General features: G+C 36.1%; 1 protein-coding gene across 3 annotated transcripts in view; it reads right to left on the reverse strand.

The window, feature by feature from the left end:
* Positions 1 to 12,991, reverse strand: part of VPS13A (vacuolar protein sorting 13 homolog A) — a 237,350-nt gene that overhangs the window by 45,144 nt on the left and 179,215 nt on the right. For all 3 annotated transcript variants that reach the window (XR_003432630.1, XR_003432629.1, XM_027105654.1), the window contains exons 51-53: positions 12,521 to 12,649; positions 11,776 to 11,909; positions 6,627 to 6,756 (exon numbers count right to left, since the gene is read on the reverse strand). Coding sequence is in view for 1 of the 3 variants with exons in the window: in XM_027105654.1 (XP_026961455.1) it covers positions 6,627 to 6,756; positions 11,776 to 11,909; positions 12,521 to 12,649 (393 nt within the window). In the remaining 2 variants the exon portion in view is untranslated. The remainder of the gene's footprint in view (positions 1 to 6,626; positions 6,757 to 11,775; positions 11,910 to 12,520; positions 12,650 to 12,991) is intronic.

Raw genomic sequence — 12,991 nt, forward strand, 5'->3', positions numbered from 1 at the left:
TAATATTTACACTGGATTACAGATTTACCTTTATAAACTTGATCTATCATTTTGATATAAATATGCAAAAGTACTAATCAACAGGTCAAATATTTGATTATTTTTATTTTTTATATTGAAATGAAGTCTTTTTTCCTGAATAAATCTAATAATCATGAATTTAAAAAATAAAGTTAGGCCAATTATGGGCAGCCCTCTCAAATACATTCAAAGAACACTGGACTCCATAAGAGCAACACTGAAAAGACAATGGAAAAATACCATCAATATGCTAAGAGAAAACAATTCAGAACCCAGAATTCCTTACTCAGCAAAAATATCCTTCAGTGAAGAAAAGTATAGGAAACAAAGATGCCTAAAGACAAATGAAAACTACTAAATATCATCATCAACAGAGTCACTCAAGGAAATTCTATAGGAGGAATTAAACACTGGCAAAAGGAAAGTGATCCAAGATGAGTGTCTGAAGCAAGAAAGGAATGTTATGTAAATAACATAGTACTTATGTGGGAGAAAACATTTTACAAAATTCAATATCCAGGCATAATAAAAACTTTTGGCAAACAAAGACTAGATGAGAAGTTCTTTAACCTCTTATCAAACCCCCCAAACAAACACACACACCATACTTTGGCAAAGATCCCACTTAAAGGTAAATATTGAAGTTATATAACTTGAGACCAGAAATAAGGCAAAGACATGTGTTAATATCAGTTTATTAAACAGTATATAGAGATGCTAGCCAGTCCAGTAAGGCAAAAAGAAATTAAAGATGAAAGGATTGAAAAGGAGAAAACAAAACTCTCATTATTTCTAAGTGTCATGATTGTCCATATGGAAAAATAAAAAACAAATAATGAATATTAATAAGAGAATTCAGTGAATTTTCTGGATAAAAAAAATCAACACACAAAATGCCATTACACTCCCCTATGCTAACAAGCTTAATTTTAAAAAGATACCAGGGGTTTCTGCTCTGGCAACTGATGACTAGGTGGTCCTGGACCAACACTCTTCCTAACAGCAAAAGCTGGACAAAATCTAAAAAGGAAAAATATGTGTTTGAAAAGACAGAAAAGTTACCAAGGTAGTGAGAATGGGGCCAAGATCTGAGAGAGAAAGAAAGCCAATAAAAGTGAACTTTGTATTCAGAGTTCACAAGTGCCAGTTCTAAAAGTAGAAGCAAACACTGAGAGCTTAAGAAAAACATTAAAATTGGGAGTCTCATGTTTGGAAGGACCAAAACTGGAGTGCAGGGCATACCAAAAAGAATGGTCAACAGCTTAGGCTTTTAGTTGAGTCCCCAAAGGGCGATACTTTAGGTGCCAGGGTAAACTGGAAATACACAAGTCCTCACAAGGACTGAAGACCAGGTTCAAATAATTTCAATCCCCATTAAGGTACTCTCCCCCTAGACTGGCTACCTTACAAAGGTAAAATCACATGTTCTTAAGAGAAAGGGAACATCATATGGAGCCTCGAATTGCCTTTAAAATTTTTCATATACTTTGTCCAGCACACAGGCAAAAATAAACATGCATGCAAAAAAAAATAATAAACATGCATGCAAAAATAAACAAGAAAAAAAAGAAAATATAAAAATATCCATATGAAATCTAGATATTGAAATTGTCAGATAGGCTTCAAAGTAGTTATGATCAAAACATTCAAGAAATTATGTAACAAGACAGAATTTTGGAACAAAAACTTCTACAATAGAAGTCTTAGAACTCATCATTTCAATAACTAAAATTAAGAACTCCATGGATGATTTTAAGAGCAGATTAGATACAGCGAGAGAAGTATAGTGAAAAATAGGTCAGAAGAAAATATCCATACTGAAGGAAGGAGAGAAAAAGATGAAACAATACAGAACAACACATAAAAGTCATGAGACACGATGAAAAGTCTCACATTTATGTAATGGTGAATTCCAAAGATAAAGAGAAAAAAAAGAGGTGCCAACCCAGAAATTTGATATCCAGCAGAAATACTCCACTAAAAACAGGGCAAAATAAAGACATGTCCAGAATGAAACTGACAGAGAACTAATCAGCTGTAGACGCTGATAAATGGAATACTGGCTGCCATATCAGTAAACAAGGATGTTACAGTCATCAGCTATTGCAGCTACAGCCTATGGTGAGCTGGTGAGCCCTGAGGAAACTCACGAAGAATACCTGCCATCTAGCAGCCATCAGACTGCAGCCACTCCCCACGGTGAGCCCTGAGGAAACTCAGGATGTGAAAACACAGGATACTGGCCCGAGATAGCTGAGATGCATATTAAAGGAATGATTTCAGTGAGCCCAGACTCTTGCATCTTCCTATACACAGAAAAGTACTAAGTTCCTTAACTTGGGATATCTGGTTTTCCTTAATAAACAATAATCTTTTGATGTTCCTGACTACCTGCCCTTTGTTGTAAAACTTCTATATAACCTGGCTTCCCCCATTGCCTCCTCAGAGCTGTTCTCTCAGGGTTACTCGAGATGCTGCCTCCCAGGCTTGAAGTCCTAAAAGTTCCCGCCCAATAAAACATAACTCTCAACTTTTAGGTTGTGAATAACTTTTTAGTCAACAACTCACACTAAAAAAATAGTAAAGAGAAGAAAAATGAACCCACACAGAAGTATGGAGATGCAGGCAGAAATGAAAAGTGGCAAAAGGAGAAATATGTGGGTTAATTTAAATGGAATACTAATTGTAGAAAGCAGTAATAATACTTCTTATGGGAGTTAACCTATTTAGAAATAAATCACACAACAATATTACATAAGACGGAAGGAATAAATGGAGTTAAAGAGTTCTAAAGTCCTTACATTACTGGGAAAGTGGTACAAGTACTAATTTACAGCAGGTTTTAATAAGTCAAGAATGAATGCTGTAATACAGTAGGAAGCTAAAGCCTTAGGCTTCTGTTAATGTGATGATCTTTTTGTGTCCCTTGCAGAAAACCTACAAGCTATGCTCATGGGTTGTTATAAGAGATATCTGCTACTGTGGGGTAGGGCTTCTAGGTCAAGGGGGCTCATAACACAACCAGTGAGCTTTGTTTTCCCTCACATCAAAGCTGTTGTTTGAAGTGACCAAAGAGAATACCTCCTAAACTTGTCTGATGCTTCCTGCTGGTATGCTGTGTTTCCTGGCCTGTATCCACCCAAGCAGGCAGTTGTAAACTGTGGCCTATGATAGTTCTGTAAGTCTGAATGTTTAAGCCTAAAAAGATACTGTGGCGGGCACTGTAATATTACATACTGATAAAAGAATCAATTTAACAAAAAGACATAACAATTCTAAATTTGTATCTACCTAATCACATAGTTTTAAAATATAAGAGCCCAAATTAACAAAACCAAAAAAGGAATGTGTAAATCCATGATTTTAACCACCACTCTCCAAGGAACAGAACAAGCAAACAAAAAATTTAATGAGATAGATTTAAACAATTCAACAAAACTTGAATAAATCAACATATATATGTAACAGGGAACAGCCGATTTTGACTCCATGTTGGATCTCTTTCTTTGACTTTAACCTTTGCTTTTTGCTGCTTTTGTTATTATAATCATACATAATGGCATGCCTCAGGGAACCCTGCCTCTCTGCCTGAACCTTAAACTAAAGTACCTCTGTTCAGCTCACAGGGAGACAATCTGACCCTGCCCACCTGTGAATGGCTGCAGAAAAGAAGAAACTAACACATTCCCTCCCCAATGAAGGCCACTGTGAGGAGATGTTTTGCAAGATAAATGGGCTTTTTACTTTACTTCCTAACCTCCTCCCCCTCTCTGTTCTATAAAAGAAACTGGCATCCAGACCCCAACAAGACGGTTTTTTGGGCCACTAGTCCGCCATCTTCTCAGTCTGCTGGCTTTCTGAATAAAGTCGTTATTCCTTGCCTAAACACCTCCCAGGGCTTCCCTGGTGGTGCAGAGGTTGAGAATCTGCCTGCCAATGCAGGGGACACGGGTTCGAGCCCTGGTCTGGGAAGATCCCGCATGCCGCGGAGCAACTAAGCCCGTGCGCCACAGCTACTGAGCCTGAGCGTCTGGAGCCTGTGCTCCGCAACAAGAGAGGCCACGACAGTGAGAGGCCCGCGCACCGCAATGAAGAGTGGCCCCCGCTCACCGCAACTAGAGAAAGCCCCCGCACAGAAACGAAGAGCCAACACAGCCATAAATAAATAAATAAATAAATAAATTTATAAACACCTCCCAATTTACTGGCCTGTCATGTGGCGAGCAGAGCGAGCTTGGACCTGGTAACACATAGAATACCGTAACCAACAACTACAGAATACATATTTTTTTCAAATACACATAAAATATTTACAAAAATTGACCACATGCTGGCCTACAAAGTCAATTTCAATAAATTCCAAAAAATTGAATCAGAGTATGTTCTCTAGTCACAGTGGGATTAAGTTAGAAATAAACAAACAAAACTAGAAAATACTTCTGAAAAGTGATAACCTAAGTAACCATGAAGCCAAAATATAAAAATAAGTCACAATGAAATTTAGAAAATTTTTTTTTTTTTTTTGCGGTACGCGGGCCTCTCACTGTTGTGGCTTCTTCCATTGCAGAGCACAGGCTCCGGACGCACAGGTTCAGCGAGCCCGCTCCGCGGCACGTGGGATCCTCCCGGACCGGGGCACGAACCCGTGTCCCCTGCATCGGCAGGCGGACTCTCAACCACTGCGCCACGAGGGAAGCCCAGAAAATATTTTTAACTGAAAAATAAGTAACATAAAACACAGGAAAATTTGTGAGATAAAATTAATACTGCTTTTGGTAGGAAGTTCGTGACTTTAAGTGACTTGAAATAAGAAGTGAAGCAAGTCTAAAAAGCAATGATCTAGGTATCTGCTATGAACTCATTTGCCCCCTCCCCCAATTCACATGCTAACGTTTCAACTTCCAATGTGACTGTGTTAGGACATAGGGCCTTTATGGAGGTTATTAAGGTTAAATGACACCCTGGGGGAGGGGGAAGGTGTAAATAGGGTTCTGATCCAACAGTATTAGTTTCCTTATAAGAGATACCAGAGGGCTCGCTCACTCTCTCTTTGCCATGTGAGGACACAGCAAGAAGGCACTCATCTGCAAGCCACGAAGAGGCCTCACCAGATTCACCAGAACCTGACCTCTGGCACTCTGATCTCAAGCTTCTAGCCTCCAGAACCATTAGAAGTAAATTTCCATCGTTTAAGCCATCCAGTCTAAGGTATTTTGTTATGGCACCCTGAGCAGACTAATACAATATCTATTTCAGGAGTTTAGAAGAAACTTATCAAATTAAAACAGAAGAAAGGCGAAAGAATATAGATTAGAGCAGAAACAGGTGAAAATGATAACAAATGTATAAAAGAGATCATCAAAAGAGCAAACTGATGGTTTTCTGACAGACAAAACTAAACTGAAACTAATTAAACTAATAAAATCTCAGCAAAACTTATCAGGAAAAAAGGAATGAAGGGACAAATAGTCTATGCTAGGAATGAAAAAGAGAATCATCCCCATAAATATTAAAAGATAAAAAGGTGGATATTATGAAAACATTTATATCAATATATTAGAAAACAGAGATGAAATAAAAGCATTCTTAGAAAACCTCTTACCAAAATGACACAAGTAGAAATAGAAAGTTGAATTGCCCTATATTTAATAATAAAATAGCATTCATAATTTAAAACCTTCCTACAAAGACTACTGCAGGTTAAGATGGCTTGGCTTCACTGGTGAACTCTAGCAAATATTCCAAACATTCTAGAAATCATACCAATCTTACATAAGCTCTTCCAGAAAATAGGAAAATCGTAGATATTTCCCAGCATGTATTAGAATGACCTTAATATCAAAATCTGGTTAGGACATTACAAGGCAGGAAAGTTACAGGCCAACTTCTCTCATGAATACAAGCAAAAGTCTTAAACAAAGCATTAGCAAGTCAATTCCAAAAATACAAGGTTGGTCTAATATTAAAAAACCAACCAAATAAGACAAAGCCCAGATAACATATAATCATCTCAAAAGATTACAAAAAGTCATAAAAATTAATAAAAGTTCAATACTCATTTGATAAGAGAAATAAGAACTAGTGGCAAGAAAAAAGACACTGGAATAGGGAACAAATTTAAGATAAATTTTGAAAGACCAATAAAACTTTAATAAAACAATTTCTGAAAGTCATTTAATATGTTACTGCAGAATGTTTATACCTAACTTTATTATTATAAAAAACAACAGTTTGCCATCCAGAGATAAATTCTTTCATTAATAGATCCCTAAATATCCTTCACAGAAGTTAAACTGACTTGGGATGACTTTCAATGCAAAGAATGTATTTATATTGGTTTATAAATTCAATGCTGAAAATACCTAAGTTTACCCTTTATAACATAATAGAAGCAAATAAAAAGGCAGACAAAATAAGACTGTTTCCAGTTTTAAACATTTCTGGTTAAGTTAAAGTTTGAATACTGTTTTAAAAATCTTTCACAGTTTTTAAGAAGTGGAAACACAAAAGAGGCCTCAAAACTAGTAAGGCTGAAAGAGAGTAACTTAAAAAATAAATAAATAAAAGACTTCTGAGAACACCATAATAATCAACCCAGTACATACATCTTTTTGTGTTACTTCACCGTGGCTTTCTCCACATCTCCACTTCAGCTTTCTAGAGCCCACTGGATCAGCCCACGTATAAAGAATTGCTTTTCCAGGAGGGAGGGAATCTTCTATTTCACAGAGGGAACTGACATAAATAGTAAAAAATATGCATTAAAGTAAGTGCAAGTATACGATTATTTAAAGAATCCAAAATAATACTTCATTAATTCTGAGTCCATTAATTGAGATTTGTGATAGTTCTGATTAAGAGTAGACTGAAAATTTTCCTCAGGCTTCCCTGGTGGCGCAGTGGTTGAGAGTCCACCTGCCGATGCAGGGGACATGGGTTTGTGCCCCGGTCTGGGAGGATCCCACATGCCGTGGAGCGGCTGGGCCCATGAGCCATGGCCGCTGGGCCTGCGCATCTGGAGCCTGTGCTCCGTGGCGGGAGAGGCCACAACAGTGAGAGGCCCGCGTACCAAAAAAAAAAAAAAAAAAAAGAGTAGACTGAAAATTTTCCTTATACAATAAAAAAGTGGTTTTCTGAGAAAATAATGAGAATATTTCAAGGGAAATATTTGTCCTATTTAGGAAATAAATATCTCCAGGTTGCTGAAACTACTTTGTCAACTTTTGTTCTAATACAGATTAATTATAAAAGAAAATTATTCCACTTACTTTATCTTACCTATACCAAATCTAAGAGAATTTAATTGGTAACCCTTTCCAAAGTATTGTTTTTACTGTGGCAAAGACAATACAGCTCAATTATTTCTAAAAACCATAAGACATGGGATACAAATCTAAGAAACTCAGTCAACTCATAAAACGATTCCCCAAAAGAAAATGGAGAAGCTACAAACCAAAGAAATAATAAAATATAACTTTTCTGAGCTGAAGAAGCTGACTCTGCAGATTAGACTTCATTGGGTATCAGACTAAATTAATGGAAACAGAATATCATCCTAGATAGAGCTTTGTAAAATGTTCAAATTTTAAGAAAATAGAGGAAAGCCTGCCTATAAACATCTAGGACAATCACAGTTACCCATGAAGAAATAAAAGTAAGACTGTTCTTACACTTTTCTGTAATACTGAATGCCAGAAAACAATGGAGCAATGGCTACACAATTTTGAGGCAAGAAGTTATGACTTAAAATTTTCTGTCAAATTGTTACTTTGCAAGAGAAAGACATTTTCAAATAAGCAATAGCATAATCTATTATCCACAAACCCTTACTTTTTCCAACCAAGCCAGAGATGACTAAAAATAAAATTTTAAGAACTAGGATGTAGAAATATTAAACAACTAAACCAGTCAAATAAATTAACTTGTTGTTACTATGCTATGAATCAATGGAAATACCTTCAAGAACATATTTTTGAAAAACTAACCATTTTATATTCATCTGGGTCAAAAATCCCAAATTATATTGATAAGAAACTGAGAATTTGGAAAGAGAAATTAAAGAAAATGTAAACTACTCCAAATTTTTCATGGATGAATTAGCAGATAACTGTTTCACTCTCAAAATTTAAAATGCATCAAAATCGGGACTTCCCTGGTGGTCCAGTGGTTAAGAACCTGCCTTCTACTGCAGGGGACATGGGTTCGATCCCTGGTCGGGCAACTAGGATCCCATATGCTGCAGGGCATCTAAGCCCACACGCCGCAACTACTGAGCCCACGCACTCTAGAGCCTGTGCATCACAACTAGAGAGCCTGTGTGCTGCAACTATTGAGCCTGTGTACTCTGGAGCCGGTGTGACACTACTAGAGAAAAGCCCACGCGCCGCGACGAAGAGCCTGCACGCTGCAACTAAGACCTGATGCAGTAAAATAAAATAAAATAAAATAAAATAAAGTAAAATATGCATCAAAATCTCCAAGAACACAAACTAATTATCTACAAGAGAAACAAAATGTATATTTTCCAAATCATCCTTAGAAGAAAATAAACCATATTACCAAAAAGTATGGCAAGGAATTATAAATTAGTTGTTATAAGAATTACAAATGGGTTCAACATTTTTTTGGGGGGGGTTCAACATTTTTATTAAAAGACAAACAGGTTCTAACATTATAAAACTGGAAATAAATTCTCAACAACAGAACATTTGATTATAGTGCATCTAAATGATGGAATATCATGCATTCATTGAAAATTGTGTTTTTGAAGCAAATTTACATGCTCACAATAGCTGTTAAAAACAAGAGATTCAGAAATATAAACAGATAGAGAGCAATAGTAAAAAAAAATAACTGAATCAAAATGCTGACAGTGTTGGGATTCCAGGGATTATGTTTTTCTTTTCACAGTTTTCCTACAGAATTTTAAAAAATAATGGACAGTTGTTATTTTTATATGTAGGAAACAATTAAAAACCATATTAACAACAACAAAAAAGCCAAGGGTAGGGAACGCAGAGGAAACAAAAGCCCTATATTCCTTATTTTTCTATGAAAAAATATCAAATGTAACCGTGTTGATCAGATAAATTTGGTTTAAAAATATTTAGAAATGCTTTAATTCATATAAATTTTAATCTATTTAATTCACTGCAGAATATTCCTCATGAAAAAATTCATCTCTAATTTATCTCAGGAGGGCTTCCCTGGTTGCGCAGTGGTTGAGAGTCTGCCTGCCGACACGGGGGACACGGGTTCGTGCCCCGGTCTGGGAAGATCCCACATGCCGCGGAGCGGCTGGGCCCGTGAGCCATGGCCGCTGAGCCTGTGCGTCCGGAGCCTGTGCTCCGCAACGGGAGAGGCCACAACAGTGAGAGGTCCGCGTACCACAAAAAAAAAAAAAAATTTATCTCAGAAAATTCAAAGAAAATAAAAAGTAACCAGAGTCCTCAGAATGTTAACTATATATGTGTACAAGTCTTAACCTCACAAGAAAATAACAACACAATGTGACAAACGCTTTAATCTATATATTAACTTTATAAATTTCCATTAAAACTGTAATTTTTAAGTTTCAGAATTTCTACACAGGATCACATTCTAGTTTCTCCCTTATCCCTTACTTTTACAACTGTAACAATGCAGTAGATAAAATTTCTAGACACTTTATATCTGAACTGTACTATAAAGAACAGTGCAAAGTCAAGGCCAAAGACAAGACTGAGAAGTCTCTAGTTCAGCCTCAGCCAGGCTCAACCAGATGTCAGAGAATTAAGCTACAATGCCCCACATCATCCACAGTATGTAAAGAATTAACTTAGCTCCTGTGTATCTTAGAATGTTACCAGTTATGTACTATCCTTGACAGAATCGAGAAAATAGTCACCCAAATCATTTTTTGGAGGTCTTAATTCTGTGACAGTTTCTTTGGGAAAGGCTAGTTGAGGTACGTGAATTGAAGGACAAATAAGAAAAAAACCATTTGTTTGCCTTTGTCAGTTTTAATCAACCAACTTATTATTTTTATAATATGGATAATCATAGAAAACAGGCTCTACTCTCTCTCAACATCTTCCTCAAATGAGAGAACTGATAGGCAAGGAGGAGTTCTAGATATGTGCTAGCTCAAGCTTTGGGTTCTCACTCAATCAATGCCTATTTTAGTCAGTGATTCTAAGTGTACAGTTAGCAGTGGAAAAAAAGCATAAATGCACTGATAAATATGAGCCCACTGATAAGTGACATGAAAACAAACTAAGAAAAGTAGACAAAATAAATTCAAGACAACCTGGGACACATAAGTAGAGGAACAGAAGGTTACATAAATTGTAGTGGTACTAAGAGGATAAGGTTTCACAGTATATTGAAACGAATGATATAATGAGTAGTCTTGAAATATCAAGACATAAATATAGTCTTTAGAAAAGCTTAAAAATGTAGCGCTACTTTCCTACATGCCTCAGCAAGAAAAAGGTATCTACTGTTTGAAAAAAATCTGAAGAATCAATATTTACATTATGTTCATTAAAAACAAATTTCAAAAATAGACAAAATTCTTATGATAAACCCTGACAATTTCCTCACCAGATTCCACAATGACCAAGATTTTGTCATACTTACTTCAGTTCTTTTCGTTTTTGTTTTTGAAGCATTTAAAAGTAAATTATATCACTAATCATCAGGGAAATCAAAACCACAATAAGACATCACCTCACACCTGTTAGAATGCTTATTATCAAAAAGACAAGAAAAGAAATAAGTGTTGGCAAGGATGCTGAGAAAAAGGGAACCCTTGTGTATTGTTGGTGGGAATGTAAATTGGTGCAGCCACTATGGAAAATAGTATGGAGGTTTCTCAAAAAACTAAAAACAGAACATGTGATCCAGCAGCTGGATTATCTGTTCAAAGGAAATGAAAACACTAATTCAAGAATTATATGCATGTTCACTGCAGCATTATTTATAATCACCAAGACATGGAAACAACCTAACTGTCCATTGATGAATATAGAAAATGTGGTATATATAAAATGAAATATTATTCAGCCATAAAGAAATCTTGCCATTTGAGACAACATGGATGGACCTTAATGGCATTATGCTAAGTGAAACAAGTCAGAGAAAGACAGATACTGTATCATCTCACTTATATGTGGAATCTAAAAAAAAACAAAAAAAGAAAAAAGAAAACAACCAAAAAAACCAAACACACAGATACAGAGAACAGATTGGCAGTTGCTAGAGGCAGGGTTGGGGTGGATGAAATGAGTGAAGGTGGTCAAAAGGCACAAACTTCCAGTTATAAAATGTATAAATCATGGGGAATGCGAGGTACAGCATGGTGACTATAGTTAATAATACTCTACTGTATGTGTGAACGTTGCTAAGAGAGTAAATCTTAAAAGTTCTCATCACAAGAAAAAAAAATCTTAACTGTGTTTGGTGATGGATATTAACTAGACTTATAGTGGTGATGATTTTACAATATATACAAATATTGAATCATTATGTTGGACACCTGAAACTCATATGTTAATTATGTTGGAATTTTTAAAAAAGTAAATTATAGATCTCAAGTCAGTTTTAACCCTACATACTTCAGTATACTTTTTTTTTTTAATGAGGACATTGTTTTACATGGCCATAATGCCATTAACGGTGTTTATACTCTTAGGAAATTATCATAAAGTCAATGTCTCAGCAGCTAGACTCTGCTAAAATCAGGGGATACTGTATTTGTAATAATCTTCTTACCTTTGCTTATACTGAACAATGTCATTCTTGGTGTGATTTATTAACAGGAATGGAGCTGCTCCATCACGATAATCTGAAAATGCAATAACTGTAGAATGCTCAGCCAAATTAACTTCTGCTATGATACCTCCAAGCTAGAAAAAGGGAAAGAAAATATTCTCTAATGTGATCATTGTCCAAAGAATATTAACCAATAACATTTAATAATAAAAACTATTCATAACTTAATATATTTTTTGATGATTTGGAAAGTAATTCAGGATTTTACACTGCATTTCTGGAAAACCATGACTCTCAATTATCATATACAGATGGGTCAAATTCAAGATGTGGTATATTGTAGCATTCCAGGCACTTTAACTCAGCAGTCCCCAACGGCGGCGGGGAGGGGGGAATGTTCAGACAGTAGTGTGAGCGATGGTTCGGTCAGTAATGTGAGCCATGGGGAGCGGCACATGAAGCTTTGCTCGCTCACCTGCCACTCACCTCCTGCTGTGCGGCCTGGTTCCTAACAGGCCAAGGACCAGTACCAGTCCATGGCCCCTGGGTTGGGGACCCCTGCTCTAACTTTCCATATAACAGTTAAATTGTTTTATGTCTCTTGCTTCCTTTTAGAACTTTTTCCCTTTGCAAAGAGAAATGTTTGTTCATTTTTGGTGAAACAAACAAAAAAAATCATTTAATAAAAAAAAATTAGTAAGTATATATTAGCTTCTCTAACTACACACACAAAAGAATCACTTACCTCATTATCCAGATGCAATAAAATACAACTTTCTTGCTTGTTAAAATGTATCTTTTTGGGAGAGCCTTCACTTCTTTCAACTTGAATAAGAAGTTTATTAGAAGCATCCTCAGGCCAAAAGGGGATACACTAAAACATATATTACATACATTTATTTAAGTAAAACTGACTTCACCATAAAGACCTTTATCATTTTAATAAACCCATCAGAGTAAACTTAAAATAGTCTTAAACCTCTTTCAACACTGCTCTGGTTACTGGACTGCTTAGCTATAAACTGCTGACTTCAAGATGGGGTGCCACTTGGGGGCACTTTGAACACAAGCAGTAATGGGTAGTAAGTTGAAGAGCTATTGATAGAGTGCTGTGAAGAGGCGTTAGTGTGGTCCAGATCTAGAGATGGATTGAAAAAAAGTAAGTAAACTGAGCCAAGTGATCAGTTTAAAACAGGGGAATGTTCAGTTACTAAAA

This window comes from Aethalodelphis obliquidens, unplaced genomic scaffold (genome assembly GCF_003676395.1).
Source record: "Aethalodelphis obliquidens isolate GAN/ISIS:26980383/991018 unplaced genomic scaffold, ASM367639v1 scaffold7, whole genome shotgun sequence".
In the NCBI taxonomy this organism is placed as follows: domain Eukaryota; kingdom Metazoa; phylum Chordata; class Mammalia; order Artiodactyla; family Delphinidae; genus Aethalodelphis; species Aethalodelphis obliquidens.